Raw genomic sequence first — 18971 nt, forward strand, 5'->3', positions numbered from 1 at the left:
AACAATGACGAAATAGCACACTTTTTTTAAACTTATAATAGTTAACTTTTTATGCGTTGGAGGAAACTTATTATTGTTTAAAATGAAATTTTAAATGAATTTGAATTTACATCAACAATTTTAATTATGAGGTAATCATCCCCTATTTGAAATAATTTCTGTTAGGTCGCGAGGCATACAAATTTCCGATGTAATAAAAGGGAAATGATAGCCCAGGATCGATGAATGGCTTTATTTTGTCCAGCTTTTGTTGGCACCTGTTTACTAAACTCATAACATTTTCTAGCTAGCCATTCCCAAACATTCCCATTCCCAACTCGTAGATGAGTCAGATGTTTGTTAGGCGCACCTTACACGATCAATATTATTGAAGCCATATTATTGACACAATTGTAGTGTGGCAATACTACAACCTATCATAATCATATTCCCATGCACTGTAAGCTGTCAATGAACGAAAACATTCATTGCAACCCGCGTCATCACTCAGCCAATAAATTACATAACCGAGTAAACAAAACAATTCAAGAAACCATCCAAAGTACTTGAACTCGACATGCAGTAAATTCACAGAATCTAAAACCTATTCAAAAAAACGCGTAAAGAAATCACATGTGTTGCATTTCTTGCTTGCATTTCTGGCTGGAACGAAATATGTGCATATGGATATGAGTAATCCACATGCACATGCAGATGAAATTTGATACTTTAGAGCGCCTCATGGAAAAATATATTGAATGCAGTGTTCGAAGTAATTTGGTGTTGAATTACTTTTCGAACTAATAATTAGGTCAGGGATTTTGTTGGTAGATTTATTGGATAAGATTTTGTATAAAAGAAAACGAAACAGAGAAATAAACGTTCTTATTGATTCGAACTTTGGGCAGTTTGTCTCTGCACGCCGTATACTCGCGGCAAAGGAAGAATCAAGAACCAACTTAGTAACCACGGCAAGTGCTCACCATGAGTGCATTGCCATCCTATCTGCGGCTCAGCCGCTTAGTTAGGTAAGGAATTTTTATTCCTATAAGTTCTCCCTTTTTACAATCCGGACTCTCTTCTTACAGTTCCCTGCCATCATCTCGAGACCACTCTGACCAACCAAGATCATCACGTGATGGACCTGCTACACCAATCATATTACATGGCGATCCTGCCACTCCAAATTTATTACATGGCGATCCTGCAACTTGCGACCCTGCGACCCGCCTTCCTGCGACCTGCGTTCCTGTAAACTACGATCCTGCAATTTGCAAACATTCCTGCGGCCCTGAACTCTTCCCAACTGACGCTACAGCTGACAACCTGAAGATTCTCGGTTCAGGAGACATCGCGAGGATCGGCGAAATCTATAATAGGCTGGATGAATACACCCCTAAGGCAGCAACCACAGAAAAGCCATCAGTGTATGTGCTCACGGAAATCGGGGCACACGATTTCAGAGGTCCAGAACCAAGAAAAATAGAAAAATATATAATCGAATACCACCAAAGAACGGAGGACTTATTGATTGCAACAAAAAAGAGAAAGCCCAGAGGTGGTAAGAAAACTCGTCTCAAGAGAGAGCGAGCAAAACTCCATCAACTTATAAGGATTTCGGACGGGGACCAGAGAAAACTGCTAAAGAAGAAACTATTCGAGCTTCGATAGAATGGGTAACCAGCGCTCAATTCAGGGGCAAACCATCATAGAAGAATATAAGCAGTCAATAACAACAATTGCTGTATCTATAATAGTAATATTAGGCATAACAAATAAGATGTTGCTAAAAAATTAAATAGATCGATTCAACGCTAATTCCCTTTTTCTTTTTCTCTTTGACTGATACGAAACTAATAAAGTTTTTGGCGGCATTCATGGAGAATGACATACCATCTTATCAGTGCGTTCATCTGAGGGTGCTAATACTTCGGAGCCTATCCGTATACGTGAAGGCATCTTCCAGGGGGATTCGTTGAGACCCCTTTGGTTTTGCATAGCACTGAACCCCCTTCCATGGTTACTGGATTATGCTAGAGGGCATGGTTTTGCAATAAAGTATGGCCTACGTGCTAAGTGCGAACTGACGCACATGATGTACTTAGATGACATCGAGCTGTATGTTGGTACTGACAACCATCTTAAAAGTCTGTTAGATGGAGTTTGGATTAGACAAGTGTAGAATCCAAGCCATCTGCAAAGGTCATCACGAGCCGCATGTCGGACAGAGCATTGGTGACCTCCACATCAAAGCTATGACCTACAAGTACCTAGGAATTCTGCTCGAGTTGGTGATGTGAAGGATGTTCTGCTGTCCGAATTCCTGCGACGTGTAAAGCTGGTGTTGCATCTCTCGGGGAAGAATAAAATAAGCTCGTTGAATGTATTCGCTATCCCTTCACTGGCTTATGCATTCGGAATATTGTCGTGGACGAAGACCGATTTGGAAAACGTCCAGCGGGCAACTATGTCCAAATTCCGAATGCATCATCCAAAAACTGCCGTGGAGCGGAGCAACCTGCCTCGTGACATCGGAGGTAGGGACGTGGTTGACGTGGCGGTACTACATCATCACCAAGTCGACTCCCTGCGCGCTTATTTTTACAGCAAAGAGCAGGCGAGTCCCTTGCATACAGCTGTCTGTAAAGCGGACTGTGGGCTGACTCCACTTAACTTGAAGGATCAATCTTTCAATCCTCTCTAGTAAAGTCGGACCAAGAGCGGATCAATGAATGGAAGTCGAAGGCAATGCACGGTAAACACGTTAATTGTCTTTGGCAGCGATTTGTCGATTTGCATTTGTCGAACAGATGGCCGTGTACTGGGGAGCTCTTTGCTGAGACGGAGGGATTCATGTGTGCCATTCAGGATGGCGTGGTCGCCACCCGAGCTTATAAAAAGTTCATCATGAAAGAACGGGTGGAGAACGACCAGTACAGAATGTGTGGTTCGGCGTTAGAGACGCTGAATCATCTCATTTCTGGCTGTACTGTTATGGCACCGGGGCAATACATCACCAGATATAATGCTGTATGTAAGGTGATCCATCAAAACCTAGCATACAAACATGGGCTGTTCACGGAGACATGTCCGGTTTACGGATATAAGCCGCAAGCAGTACTTGATAGTTGCGCTTACAGCATGCATTCGGACCGGTAAATTCTGCCTGATCGCCATACTGCACATAACAAGCCTGACGTACTATTAGTTGACAAGACGGGTCGCTCCGCGTATATTAGCAACATTGAACGTAAATACGTGGAGAAGCAGGTGAACTATGAGCCATTGGCTCGGGAAATCGAAGAAATTTGGCGTCTCGAGCGGGTGGTTGTAGTTCCCATAATATTGTCAACTACATGTATTGTACCTAAATCCCTCACGGCTTCCCTTGATGTCCTGGGACTTTCGCACAGTCTGGTTCAAACCATGCAGAAGTACACCATTCTGCATACGTGCTCCATGTTGCGGGGAGTACTCGACGGATTCTCCCATTGACCTACCACCGGCCACTACCACCAGCGCCCCTTTAGTTTTTCAGTAGAATCGTCCGGGCCTAAATGCTTGGTACTTAGTGCTAGTATTATGTAAAATCCGGCATCTGCCGAGATTGTCATAACATGGAAATAATAATAATCGTTGGCGCAACAATCCATATTGGATCAGGGCCTTGAAGTGTGTTAGAGCACTTCATTCAAGACCGTAACATTACACTACAGTAACACTGTAGAAGGCAATGTGGTCAGCATTGCGCTCGCCCCAGGTTATTACCCTGATTTGACTCAAGTACTCATTCACAGCTGAGTCGACTGGCATCCGACGTCAAATCACGATACAAATCCCACTGCCACCAATGAGATTTGAACCGTGACCTTCCGTACGACAGCCTTGTGCTCTAACCAAACCAATGTCAATTATTCTCGTTAATTATGACGTTAGCATCTAAGTTTGAACTGCTATAACTTTTGTGTATGCGAAATATGGTCCTCCATGCTGGTGCGAAATCTGGTAGTCCTAGGATGAATTTAAGGGGGGTTTCCAGTAAATTTCTACAAGTTGGCAGTATACTATTAGTAAGTTTATTTGAGCAGATATCGGAATGGGACATCTTTTGAGGCCTAGATTTCATCTAAGCGCACCATCCTGATTTTTTTCGGATTTTTGGGTTGGGTAATTTCCGAAAATGAGTCCTGTCTCACTTTAAGTGTGTACATTTTAACTCCTTACTCACGCACTTTACAATTCACATCAAAACTAATATCAGTTTTGGAAAGTACTGATCGAGACCTTTCATTTGATTTGTAAATCCCCCTTTGCATATATGGGGAGCCCCCCTTTAGGCTCCACCTAAATTTATGTCACTCACTCTATGTGTGGGATTTCATTCCCATCTGTCGACCAAATTTCGTTTGGATCGGTTGAGCGGTTTTGGAGAAAAGCGCGTGTGACAGACAAACGGACAGACAGTGAATCAATTTTGATAAGATTTTGTTTTACACAAAACCTTAAAAAAGAAGATGGCTCCACGCACGCGGTCGAGCTGTCTTTTTCTGAATTTTTATTTCCAGATTTAGCTCGCGTGAGTTTTATTTTGTTAGGTGGACGCGAATACCCGCGTTTGTTTAAGTATTTTTCAGAATCCGGTGCGAATCCACGCATCGGCATGGACACGTTAAATTTTGTATAATGACACGTAAGGGATCCAAGTGCTCAAAGGACCCCCACATTCCCGAGCTTGGCGTGCAAGCACGTGTCCACGGAGTACTTCGATGGAGCTTCACAATTTGCGGCGGAGCTTCACGATCGATTTAGTCTTTTTTTTTTGGTTTTTTGGATAGCTCTTTCCTCTAGGTCTTTGGGCACCATTTGTAATGACTAAATAGATTTTTCGATGGTCAGAAGACCATCCTGAGTCTCCTGCGATTCAGGATTAACTTCTGACCATCGGAAAATCCATTTAGTCATTACTTACCTATTGTGAGCTAAGAGCTTGCTTCATTCTTGAATGCAAACTAAAAGACATATATCCTTCAAAAACCTTGACTGGGGATTTAAGTTCCATTCGAAGATAATGGGAGAATTCTTGAAGCATATATGTTATGTGTGCTTGTAGCCCTGCCTAGATTATTATTGGGACGAAGGCAGCTACAACTCTTCTTTTTCTTCAGCCCGTTCACAAGCGGAGTCGGCACGTCGTGATCGGTTTCGCCATTTGGCTGTATCGAATGTCTGATCTGGGTGCAATCTCGAGGCTTTTAAATCCCCATCCAGCGTATCAAGCCACCATTGTTTCGGCCTTCCTTTTGGTCGTTTACCATCGACTTCGATGTTCAGACCAATCTTCGCAAGTGAATTCTCGTTAGCACGAATTGCGTGACCATACCATCGATGACGCCTCTCTCGCAACTTTTCTACGATCGGTGCAACCCAATAACGATCGCGGATATCCTCGTTTCGGATGTGATCAAAACGTGTCACGCCACTAGTCCATCCAACATCTTCGTCTCCATTAGCGCAAGACGCCTTTCATTGTGTTTTATAGTTGGCCAACACTCAGAACTATAGAGAGCGACAGGACGGACGACATTGCGGTAAATTTTAGATTTGAGACGTTCGTTGATACGTCGATCACAAAGGACACCAGTTGTGGAACGCCACTTCATCCAGGTTGCGTTAATGCGTGAAGCAATTTCATAACGCAGTTCTCCATTGGCTGATAGCGTTGACCCGAGGTATTTAAATCGGTCAGTTCTCGGCAGATCACTGCCGCTGACAGTGATTGTGCCTGTTTCATGGGGATCGGTCGTCAAAAATTCAGTTTTGTTTAAATTCAATCTGAGACCGTGTTGCATGAGGCGATCATTCCATTTTTGAACAAGGTGCTCGAGATCATTTTTGCTATCAGATGCTAGGAAAACATCATTTGCATAAAGCAGTGTGTAGGGCGCTGGACGTTGGATATCCCGTGTGACGGTGTCCATAACAAGAACAAAGAGGAGTGGTGAGAGGGCACTTCCTTGATGAACACCAACAGAGACACGAAACGGTTTTGATACACCCGCCATACTTCGAACTTTACTTTTCGGATCGTGGTAGAGCAATTGAACCCAGCGCACGAGTTCTTCTGGCACGAAGTGTTGTCGTGAAACATACCAGATGAGTTCGTGTGGTACACGGTCAAACGCTTTCTCTAGATCCAGAAAGGCAATGTAAAGAGGGCGATGCTTCTCACGGTGTTTCTCCATGAGTAACCGCGCAGCGTGTATTGCGTCAGTAGTTCCGCAGTTTTTGAAAAATCCGGCTTGATTCACGGTTATTTCAACGATTTCGCGAATACGGTTGTCAAGAATACGTTCAAAAATCTTCATGGTATGGGAAAGCAATCGGATCGGACGGTAATTTGAACATTCTACTGGGCTACCTTTCTTTTTCCATATTGGAACAGTGGTACTTTCTTGCCAGTCAGATGGTGTTCTTCCTTCCTGAATAACCCGATTAAAGAATTCACTGAGACACAGTGTAGGGTCCCAGCTCTTCGCTTTCCAGAGCTCAGATGCGATGTCGTCAGGTCCTGTGGCTTTCCCCGATTTCATTCCTTTTATTGCCTCCTCGACTTCAGTTGCACTGACAGGTGGAACTGCTCCAAATATCGGCAACGATTGTGGAAGTGGAGGATGAGCAAATTCTTCAGTTGAAATCTGCTGAAAGTATTCTCGCCACCTGTCCGTTGCGGCTCGACTGTTGGTAAGCAAATTACCATTCTTGCCATTAACGCAAAAGAAATGTTCGATATCCTGTGTACGTTTGTTACGGTTTTTAACAAGTCGATACAGATCTCTCTCGTCATCCTGAGTGCCCAGTTTATCGTAAAGAATTTTGTAATGGTTCGCTCGGGTGACAGCGACCGCGAGGCGTTTCTTTTCACGGACCTTCATTTCAACATCATCGTTCTAAAGCTAAGTATCTCGGCTTGGTGGCCCCGAGGGTTGCTTAGGCCGCTTTGTGGATCGTGTCTTTCATTTGGTTCCACGGTTCTTGCACATTCATAATGGTCGGCAATCGTACGAGTGAGATCGTTTCTTCTTTGTTCTCATCAAATCGCTACCATTTGATGCGCCGCGAACCAGTGCGGTTCTCACGCTGTTTTATCGGTGGCTTAATTCACAGGACGGCAATCAACGGTCGATGTTGAGGCGCGATGGTCTCATAGGGAACGACTTTGCAATCAGTGGTAAAATGTCGGCGTCTTATGAGAATATAATCGATTTGCGTTTTACTGTTCCCACTATAAAATGTAGGAAGATGAGAGAATCGTTGGATGAACCATTCATAAGTACAAGGTCGTTGGTGTCCGCAAAATCGATTATACGCTCGCCACCCTCATTGCACGCCCCAAACCCTTTTCCCCCATGGCACCTATTACCGTCTTTTCACCCACATGACCATTAAGGTCGCCTGCAATAATAATATATTCATCAGCAGGCACGTGACAAATCTTTTCATCAAGAAGTTGCCAGAAGGCATCTTTCTTGGCATCAGGTCGACCTGTCTGTGGTGCATACGCGGTGAAGAAGTGAATAGTGCGATCAGATGATATAATGGTGAGCTTTATCAGCCGATCATCAAATCGTTCGACTTCTTTAATGGCATCACGGAAACCCTCTGATATGGCAATGCCAACACCATATTGAGTATGTGGGTTACCAAAATAGAGAAGTTTATAGCCATTTTTACCGCATTCGCGTTCAATGTCGCAGCTTTTGGCACCAGATCATCGGGTTTCTTGCAGAGCGTAGATATCAATGCGCCTTTTCCGAAGGGCTCTTGCGAGTTCCTCTGTCTTTCCAGTTAGCTGCTTGCTTGCGTCCTGACGCCGTGCATGCATCAAGAACCCTTGCCCATTTCTCGAAAGGACCGACGCCTGTCCTGCAGCGTCGACTGAGGTGGACGCCCTAGCATTTCTCCGAGGCTTGTGATTCAATCCGATCATCATATTTGTATGCATTTTCTTGGTCGGCCTGTCACCAACTATACTCTATTTATCTCTTTCCCTGATCTCAGCATTTTATTTTTGTTTTACTGAGGATAGTACCTAAAACCCTCCTCCTTTACCTGGGCTTGGGACCAGCATACTATGTTAATAGCATGGCGGAGTTCGGAGGCAGCTGCAATATTAACGTGAAAGGCGTTCCCACAAGATATCCCTCTGCTATGTTACAAGTGTTTGCTAAATCATAAACCCGTGCCATACTGGGCTGACTGGTACCTAGCCGGGGCCATCAACTGGCAGGTATGTATCGACTTGGTTCGGATATAGCAAGAATTGTTTGCATCCAATAGCTTGGCCCTGTCTGTCCGTGCACATTTGGCCTTCATTTATTGATGGGAAATCTAGCAATGGAAATGAGAATGTCGAAAAAAACAGAGATGGTAACAGGCACAATAAGGATGAAAAGTAATTGGGAATACTTCCGTCTTTTTCATTTAGACAGATTGATAGTATCAGGAAGTTTAGTGAGAAGCTCGTTTTTGTACAAGTATTTCAAGGTGACTAGGGAAAATGCTCGCTATGTAAATCTATCTATCGCATTATGCCGCATCTAAAGTTGGCCCCACAGCTAGCAACAATATCCTGGATTATTTAAAGGTCACATTGAGCTATTTTCTGCTTCCCCCCAAGTGTAATACTCAAATAACCAGCTATAACCAAGATCCCAATCGAATGCCGAGAGACTACTAACCCAGACTTTGTCCCATCCGTAAAAAATAAAGGGTTATATTGCATCTCATTGAAAGCCTCAATAACTCCGCAATATAGCCCGTTTATTGTGTCAAGGTAGGAAATAAATTTAATCCTCCCTTAAAAGAGTAATTTGAATTGTATTTCGAATTGTTTATAGTCATGGACATTTCCTTACGCCTATAACACGCTCTTTATATCGCAATTTCATTATGTCGTTAAAAAGGATATGCGTCCCACGTCAAGCTGTGTCTACCACGTGCTCGTGCACACTGACTTGGTCCTGAATCACGAATCAACTTTTTCATTACAACGCCAGCATGCGCCCTGAAACCACCCATCGACTAATGGGGAAAACCTGTTGGGGGAAAATGAGTAAAGAATTGGAAAATACACGGGAATTTGTGGGAGGAGTCGCGAAATTCCAATATCAAAAGCAAAGGTGCGTTTCTCTAAAAACAGCGTTTATGCCAGATTTCGTATCTACAAATCAAAATTGTCGTCGTAGTTATCCTTAAAATTGAGGAGATGCTCCAGTACTTCCACGTACTCGTCCGACTCCAGACCAGTTTCCTTGAATCGATGGATTTTCGAAAGTTTTATTCGGCTCGCTTCGCGGTGTAACGACTCCAAAGTATCTGATAAATCTCCGGAACATTGAACTGTAGCGACCACAGGAACGGATATTAGTTTCTGATCTTCTATACGATTGATATCCTCCAGGAATCCTTCAAAGTTCAAGCGCGGATCGAACATTTCCATTGGATATGGGATTTTAACAGGATGAGGAGCCTCTACGGCCGACACATGTGCCAGGCTAGCATGATTTGAGCACTGGAAATACAACTGAAGCATTTCAGATACAGATTCGCATTTATAGGCTGCCATCTTCATTTGGCGTTGGGCTTGTTTCGACGGTCGTTTCAGGCGATTTTTTGGTATCCCACGGATACAGGCCGATTGTACGATGTAATCAGTCCCGATTTTTGAGTTGGGTGAGATCTGAGTGAACATGCTACCTTCCAATTTGTCCAGGCAATCAATCAAGTCTTCGTCGCTACGCATGGAAAATGGTAAGCCTAAGGCAGCTGCAGTCAATTTACGACCGTAGTTATTCAAATCCGAACAAAAGTTGGAGAGATAACAGGACGATACTGGGTTTTTGAGGCGATACCTTAAGGAAATGGTATCTAAAAAGGATGCTAAGATTGCTGATGTTTGGTATAAGTTGTCTGATTTGTAGTTTAACAATGGGAAGTGACGTGGAGCTCCAATCTGCCGCCATGCACGATCTGCCGTCGATAATGGAACGATTAGAGAACTTTGCTCCACCAGATGACTGTAAACTAGGGCGGTATTCACCACACAGATAGAGTTAGCTAGAGGTTCATCTGGAAATATACGAAGAGGAGGAAAAACAGATATTGATCAAAAAAGGATTTTCACTTAAAAGCGTATTATATTTTTGTTTGGCGGTGAAAGGTTAAAGGTTTACTTTATACAAACCAGAAATATTAGTTTGGGGAAAAAGTAATGTTGTATTTTGTCAATGGATGGCAACACTTAATCATATCTTGAGTTGTACTTATCGTATCGGGTCATACTATACGGCGATTTGAAGACGACAATTTGGGCTACGGGTGTCTCTTTGACAGTTTTATGATCGTATGTTTCAGTCTCAAGTTATAGCGCATCAAAGATGGAGTCCACCAAGCAAGAAATTCGTCATATTTTACGTTTTTACTACCTGAGAGGTCGGTGGCGTATGCAGAATCAAGTGGTCTCGAACTCTTAATAGGTCGCGATGCGAATGCTCAACATATTTGTTGGGGCAGCAGCAAATGCAATCCAAGAGGAGAGAAGCTATTTGATTTCATCACTTCAACTGGTCTTATGACTGCAAACGTAGGGTGCGCCCCTACGTTCGTGGGACCGAGAAGAAGCGAAGTAATTGACCTAACAATCTGTACCCCAAAATTGTTAGAGTTGATTACACACTGGCGAGTGCTAGACGAGGTCTCACTGTCAGATCACCGATATCTAGAATTCAATCTGACTATTGCGGGCGAACAGTCTGCAGTACAAGGACGGAACCCTAGGAAAACGGATTGGGCAAAGTTCAATGAACTTCTTGGCAATAAAGTACAGTTCCCTAGGCGACTAAGGACTCCTTTGGTGCTGGAAGATGAATTGAAACTCTGAACGGCATACTTTTAGAGTGCTATTCCTATTTCTGTGCTGTCCTATTTCCCGAGGCCAAAGCGGTAAAACGGTTCCTTGGTGGAACCGAGAATTGCAAAAACTCAGGAAATCAACCAGGCGACTGCTAAATCGTGCTTGCAAAAGCAACAAGGACGAAGACTGGTTAAATTTCAGCAACTCACAACGTGAATATAAGAGGCTCGTGAGGTGCTCGAAACGAGACTCCTTTAGAGCGTACTGTGAGGAACTGGAAGACGAAAGGGAGACTTCAAGGCTGTGCAGAGTCCTCAAAAGGGATGAGTCGGCCAAGTTGGATTCTCTTAGAAAACCCGACGGTACTTTCACGAGCTCCAGACTGGATTCAGTACAGACCCTCCTGGTAGTACACCACCCGGGAGAATGGGTGAGAGAAGTGGAAGGGGGAGAGTTGACGGTTCTTGCAACCCCTGCAACACGCAAGCGTTGCAAGGGGAACTGGAACATTGCGAAAGCGGTTGTTACCCATGAAAAGGTGAGAGCTGCCATACTGTCCTTTGAACATTTCAAAGCACCTGGCATGGATGGCGTCTATCCGGCAATGCTAAAGGAGGGTATGGAGCATTTAGAGCGACCTCTAAGAAATATTTTTCGAGGATGTCTTGCTCTGGGCTACGTGCCTTCTTCTTGGCAACAGGTTAAGGTAGCTTTCATACCGAAACCTGGGAGAGATGACTATTCTAATCCAAAGAACTTCAGACAGATCAGCTTGACTTCATTCTTGCTGAAAGGTTTGGAGAGACTGGTGGAGCGTCACATTCGTGGAAACGCACTTAAGTCACACCCACTTAGTGAAAACCAACATGCTTACCAACGTGGAAAGTCCTGTGAGTCTGCTCTTCATTCTTTGGTCACAAAGATAGAGGATGCAACTTTGAATGGTGAGTACGCGATGGGGGTGTTCGTGGACATTGAAGGGGCTTTTGACTGTGCGCCTTTTCAAAAACTTTGTGATGCCGCCAGAGCGCATGGTGTTGATGATGCTTTAATTAAGTGGATCTATGCTATGCTAACGCAAAGATTGCTGTGCGCTGAGGTAGGGGTCGATCGCTACCTGACTACGGAAGCAACGAAGGGCTGCCCCCAAGGAGGTGTGCTTTCGCCGCTTCTGTGGAGTATGCTGATCGACTTACTGCTATGCGAACTGCAAAATTTACCAATACACGCTCAAGCTTATGCTGATGACGTGGCTGTACTTGCTGTTGAGCGGGATCTTGGAACGGTGTGTAGGAATATACAGCGTGCCGTTGATTTGATAGACAGCTGGTGCCTTAGACATGGTTTGTCAGTTAATCCAAATAAAACCGCAATGGTTTTATTCACAAAAAGGAGAAAACTGGATGGACTTTGTCTCCCTGAGATGAGGGGTACTACCCTTCAACTCTCCGAAGGAGTGAAATATCTGGGGGTCACTCTAGATAAAAGACTTCTTCGGAACAAACATGTAGAGGTAAAGATGAAACGAGCTTTCACAGCTTATGGGCTGTGCAGGCGGACCTTTGCCTCGACATGGGGACTCAGGCCTCATGTGGTAATGTTTAGGCCGATGTTCGTATATGCATCCGTAGTGTGGTGGGTTAAGGTGAGACAAAAAGATTTTCACCGTAAACTAACTGCACTGCAAAGAACTGTTTGTCTGGGTATCACTGGTGCCATGAGCACGACATCCGGCGCAGCTCTGAATGTACTTCTCAATTTGCAGCCCCTGGATATATTTATTCAAAGCACTGCAATGAGAGCAGCTCATAGGCTAATTCGATTAGATCTATGGGAAAACAACGGATGTGGGGGGCACAGAGCATTGGAAGAGTTACTAGGAGGACTGAATCCACTTCTTACAATGCCTTCCGATTCTCGTGTCCCCATACATCTGTTTGGTAGAAGATATGTAGTTACCCTGAAGCGTAGAGAGGACTGAGAAGACCCAGAGGAATGCGTGGTGGGATATACGGAAGTCTTCTACACCGATGGCTCAAAAACAGAAGAGGGTTCTGGAGCCGGAGTCTACCTCTCGAGTAAAAACGAGAAGTGGGCTTTTCCTTTGGGACAATATGCAACGGTTTTTCAAGCCGAAGTTTATGCGATCCTAAGGGTGGCAAACTGGGTGATTGACGAGTGGTTGAAGGGCAGGCGCATCGCAATCTGCAGTGACAGTCAAGCTGCACTGAGGGCATTGAGCAGTCCTTTGATCACCTCGAAAATCGTTCAGGAATGCAGAAACCGTTTGAACTCTATGTCTAGATTCAATACGGTGGAACTACTCTGGGTACCTGGTCACTGTGGCATAGAGGGAAATGAAATCTCGGACGCTTTAGCGAAAGAGGGGTCAATCTCCCCTATGCCGGGACCGGAGCCAGCAATTGCGGTATGAGTAGTATTGGCTAAATCTGTTTTCAAAAACTGGGAACAAGTTTCCCATAACGACAGGTGGCAGAGCTTAAATGCTGCTCGACACACCAAACTTTTCCTGCCAGAACTGAACATACGTACCGCAAAGTTTATCCTGTCGAAAAGCAGGAGGACTTGCAGGTGTATTGTGGGCATTCTGACAGGCCGTAATTCACTAGCTGGGATATGTTCAGAATAGGAATTACCGAAGATGATACGTGTCCCTCCTGTAATAAGGAAGCGGAATCCACGGAGCATTTTCTATGTGAGTGCCCCGCCTATGGACGCATCAGGCATCAGATCTTTGGTGCCGATGTCCTCCAATTGCGACGGGTAGCATCACATCCACTAACGGAAATCCTGCGATACGTTAACGAATCCGGAATATTCCGTTAGACGGGGGAGGCGAGTACAATGGGCCGACACGGCCTGAGTGCTCAGAAGCTGTAGCTTCTCTCCCACCATACACACACATACACACACCTGAGAGGTAAAAATGCAACGAAGGCGGTCAAAAAAATTTGTGAAGTTTATAGGTCCGATACTGAAACGATTCGCACAGCACAGCGTTGGTTCGATCGATTTCGTTCTGGTGTAGTGGATGTCGAAGATACACCCCTTACTGGTAGGCCAATCTTCGTAGAAACCGATAAAATCGTCGAAATCATCCAAGTAGACCGCTCGATTGACCAGGAACTGAGTAAGGACAATAAAACTGTTTGAAACCATTTGAAGAAGATTAGATTCCAAAAAAACTGGATTTTTGGGTGCCACACGAGTTGACGGAAAAAAATCTCTTGGACCGAATCAACGACTGGGATGCACTGCTGAAACGGAACGAATTCGACCCATTTTTTAAGCGGATTGTGACTGGTGATGAAAAGTGGATCACGTACGAAAATCCCAAGCGAAAACGATCGTGGTCGAAGCGCGACGAGCCGGCCCAAACCATCCCCAAGCCCGGATTAACCGTCAGGAAGGTTTTACTGTGCGTTTGGTGGGATTGGAAGGAAATCTTCCACTATGAGCTGCTCAACTATGGCCAGACCCTCAATTCGGTTCTCTACTGTGAGCAACTCGACCGTTTGAAGCAGACGATTGACCAGAAGCGGCCAGAATTGGTCAATAGGAATGGTGTTGTGTTCCACCAGGACAACGCTCGGCCTCACACATCTTTGATGACCCGCCAGAAACTACAGGAGCACGGATGGGATGTCCTATCGCACCCACCGTATAGTCCGGGCCTAGCACCAAGTGATTACCATCTCTTCTCAAAAGAGGCTTGCGAAGAGCGGCTGTCTGAGTTTTTTGCAATTAAGGAGGGGGGGTTTATAAGCGGGGGATAATGAAGTTGCCTTCTAAATGGCAACAAGTTTGCGAACAAAACGGCGCATATTTGGCTTAAATCGGATAATTCTAAGTATATTAAATAAAGCGTTAAAATTCTATCACAAATACGACATTACTTTTTCCCCAATCCAATATATTTAAGTGTTAATCACGAACAGAAGTCTCTTTTGACTGAAAACATCTTTGTCTATTCAGTATTTCGGGAACCAGTTGTTCCCATCTTCAGTGCAAAACCTCCATAATTTGGAATTTTTGTTAATTTAATTATTTATGAAAAATGGCATAAATTCGATTCAAATAGCGAATAATAGTTTCGACAAGCTCTAAAAAAGAAAAAAAAATATTTTACCTGAATTTTCAAATAATACACTTCTGGGATTAAACACTGGAACGGCTAAATTAACTTTGGAATATTCGTCATTCAAGTATTCTAGGCACTTCAGTGAAAGACCCCCAAATCCGTTCGCGCAATCGAATATGGTTTGAAAGCCCTGTCAAAAATAATGTTCAAATATTCTGTAATTTTAATTTAATTCTATTTGAATTTTCAAGAAAGATACATCGGTCTGTCTCCTAATATACTTTACCTGGCAATTGTTACATTCCTCCATGTATTGACGAATTTTGTCACCGAAATCATCTTCGTAATATTCGTTCTGCCATATCCGACTACCATTGCTGAATGTATCGAAGGAATTTACTGAATCTGAATGTTGGTAATTTTTGACTATGTTAATAGTTCGAGGGTGATAGCGTGCATACAAAAAATCTGACCAGGTTTTCGCATTGGTACTGAAATCATAATCTTTCTCTGGAAAACGAAAAAAAACGTAGACATCCAATATTACTCGATCCTTTATCATAAGCTTAGTCATAACAATCAAATTCAAACTATCCTAGTTGCATCTAGTTTTGAGCCTCATCATCAGCGGAGCGGTCTAGACCTGCCTTGGTAAAAAACTCCAAACATCCCGGTTTTGCGCCAAGGTCCCCCAATTCAAAATCCCTAATTGATGTCCGGCGTCCAAGCCTACGCTATCCCTCCACCTGAGGCAGGGTCTGCAGTCTTCTTTTTCAACCATAAATATTGCCTTATAGACTTTCCGGGCTGGATCATCTTCACCCATACGGATTAGGTAACCCACACACCGCAACTTGTCGAACCGATTTGATCTACAACAGGCACTGGTGTACTCGCCCATAAATTTCGTCCTTACCTTATAAAGCCCATAAATTTCGTCCTTATAGAGCCTCTATAAAAACGAAATTTATGGGCGTCTATCTTCTTGTAGGGAGCCAATAATTTTTGGGAGGATCATTCTCTCGAACGCAGCCAAGAAATTTCCTTATCGTAGCTGTTATCGGTTGTGATTTTCGACCCTAGATAGGAGAAATTGTCAACGGTCTCAAACCAGGAATATATGCTGCATATTCTGGTCGCATAAGTACTGCCAGCTAGACATTTCGTAGATAACTAAAACTGTAACTCAGAACCTGCCTCAGGAAGCAGAGTAAACGATTATAACTTAAAGTACAGAGGATTTACAGAAACTATGCCATCCCCAGTGAGATACCCGTAGTTGAAATTCTGGACACACTAAAGCAGAAACTTTGTCATACGCAGTCGGTTACGACGGTAGGGTGAATGTCATTCCAGACGTGTTCAGAATGCAACATACGCGAGGAACCAGCGGAGCTTTTTCAGATCTCTCAATAAATTCCAATAGAGCGTCCAGACAGTATAGTTTTCGATGACGGAAGCGAAAGAGTATTGAGGTGGACTTTGGGGGTTACTCTCCCAGCATGCTGAGTGGATCACCGCCGAATACACCTGGCATGAATTTTGCGGATGTTACCAAAGACGAAGTTCGACGAGCCATAAACAACTAGAAGAACTGGAGGGGCCCAGGTCTGGATCGGGTGCAGAATTTCTGGTATAAGAAATTTACTAGCATACACAGTCGGTTAGCACACAGCATAAATGAGATCATGAGTCGGCCGGAGGAATTTCCACCCTCTGAGGGTGCTAATACCTCAGAGCCCATCCGTATAAGGGGGGGGGGGCATCTTCCAGGGGAATTCGTTGAGTCCCCTTTGGTTTTGCATGGCCCCCTTTCATGGCTACTGAATAAAGCTAGAGGGCATGATTTTGCAATTAAATATGGCCTACGTGGTAAGTGCGAACTGACACACTTGACGTACTTAGATGACATCAAGCTGTATGCTGGTACTGACCATCTTAGAATAGTAGACATGTTCAGCCGTGATAATCGGATGGAGTTTAGATTAGACAAGTGTCGAATTCAAGCCATCCGCAAAGGTCATCACGAGCCACATGCCGGACATAGCATTGGTGACCTCCACAACATCATCGCCACGTCGACTCGCTTCGCGCTTATTTTTACAGCAAATAGCAGCCGAGTCCCTTGTATGCGGCTGTCTGTAAGGCAAACTGTGGACTGACTCCACTTAACTTGAAGGACCGATCTTTCAATCCTCTGAGTGGGCTAAAGTCGAATCAAGAGCGGATCGATGAATGAAAGTCGAAGGCAATGCACGGTAAACACGTGAATTGTCTTTGGCAGTCATTTGTCAATTTGCATTTGTCAATGGCTGTGTGCTGGGGAGCTCTTTGCTGAGACAGAGAGGTTCATGTGTGATATTCAGGAGGGCGTGCTCGCCACCCGAGCAGAATGTGTGGTTCGGCGTTAGAGGCGTTGCACCATCTCATTTCTGGCCGTATTGTTACGGCACCGGTATAATACATCACCGGGCAAAATGCTGTATGCAAGGTTATCCATCTAAACCTTGCATACAAACATGGGCTGATCACGGGAACATGTCCGGTTTACCGATATGAACCGCAAGTGGTACTTGATAGTTCTGCTTACAGCATATATTTGGACCGGCAAGTTCTGACTGATCGCCATACTCTACATAATAAGCCTGACGTACTGGTGTAGTGTACTGTACTACAAGCTATCGCAATAATATTATCGTGCACTGTAAGCTGTCAAATCATAAACATTCATTCCAACCCGCGTCATCATCAAAACAATAAATTACGTAATCGAGTAAACAAAACTTTACAAGATATCATTCCAAGGTACTTGAACTCGATACGACCTAGAAATATATATTCTAAAAAACGCCAGTGTGAATAAATCACTTGCATTGCATTTCTTGCATGCATTTCTAGCTCGATTAAAATGTGTGCATATGGATATGAGTAATGCATATGCACACGGAATGAAATGTGAGATTTGAGAGCACGCGCCTCATGAGAATTATTAGTAAGTGCAGTGTTCGAAGTAATTCGGTGTTGAATTACTTTCGAACCAATTAGGTCAAATATTGTTGTTGGTAGATTTAGAGTTATTTTAGGTTTAAGAAATTGTATAAAAGAAAATGAAAAGAAGAAATAAATGTTCTTATATTTCTGCATGCCGTATCCTCGCGGCATAAGTAAAAGATCATAAGTTCCAAAAGTAGCAACCACGGCAAGTGTTCAGGGATGAACATATTGCCATCTTATCTGCGGTCCCACCGCTTCGCTAGGTAAGGAATTTTTATTCCTTGTGTTTCCTTCTGATTGTTTGAATTTTTTCGCTAAGCTCCTTGCAATCATCTGAGGATAACTCAGACGGCTCCATTAACAGCTTTACTACCCTGCCAGCTTTAACATTACATGGCGATCCGGCCATCCAACCTTTAATATTACATGGCGATCCTTTAACTTTACACTGGTAATTGACAAGACGGGTCGCTCCCCGTATATAATTGATGTTGCTATCCCCCATAATAGCAACATTGAACGGAAATACGTGGAGAAGAAGGTGAACTATGAGCCATTGGCACGGGAAATCAAAGAAATTTGGCGTCTCTCAGCTACAGATCTTCTTCTTTTTCTTCAGCCTTTTTCCCGTTCACGGCTTCCCTTGTTGTCCTGGGACTTTCGCACAGTCTAGATCAAACCATGCAGAAGTAAACCATTCTACATACGTGGTCGATGTTGCGGGGAGTTCTCGATGGATTCTCCCTTAACCTACCACCGGCCACCACCACCAGCGCCCCTTTAGTTTTTAAGTAGGTAGGATCGTCCGAGCCTAAATGCTTAGTACTTAGTGCTAGTATTAGGTAAAATCCGGCATCTGCCGAAATTGTGACAACTCAGATATAATAATAATAATCGTTGGCGCAACAATCTATATTGGACCAGGGCCTTGAAGTGTGCTAGAGCACTTCATTTAAGACCGTAACGGTACACTACAGTACACTG

General features: G+C 44.0%; 2 protein-coding genes across 2 annotated transcripts in view; one reads left to right on the top strand and one right to left on the bottom strand.

Moving 5' to 3' along the window:
* Positions 1-855: 855 nt before the first annotated feature.
* LOC119657560 lies at positions 856-1797 on the top strand. Its single transcript, XM_038064517.1, has 2 exons — positions 856-1007; positions 1068-1797. Exons 1-2 carry the CDS (start codon positions 964-966, stop codon positions 1648-1650), a joined length of 627 nt encoding a protein of 208 aa, XP_037920445.1. The 5' UTR covers positions 856-963; the 3' UTR covers positions 1651-1797.
* A 7345-nt stretch (positions 1798-9142) lies between these two features.
* The window catches only part of LOC119658300 (protein misato), a 28122-nt gene continuing 18293 nt past the window's right edge, over positions 9143-18971 (bottom strand). The window contains exons 4-6 of the mRNA XM_038065600.1: positions 15280-15503; positions 15042-15183; positions 9143-10107 (exon numbers count right to left, since the gene is read on the bottom strand). Coding sequence (XP_037921528.1) covers positions 9200-10107; positions 15042-15183; positions 15280-15503 — 1274 coding nt within the window. The 3' untranslated portion in view covers positions 9143-9199. The remainder of the gene's footprint in view (positions 10108-15041; positions 15184-15279; positions 15504-18971) is intronic.

Source organism: Hermetia illucens, chromosome 5 (assembly GCF_905115235.1).
Source record: "Hermetia illucens chromosome 5, iHerIll2.2.curated.20191125, whole genome shotgun sequence".
NCBI lineage: Eukaryota > Metazoa > Arthropoda > Insecta > Diptera > Stratiomyidae > Hermetia > Hermetia illucens.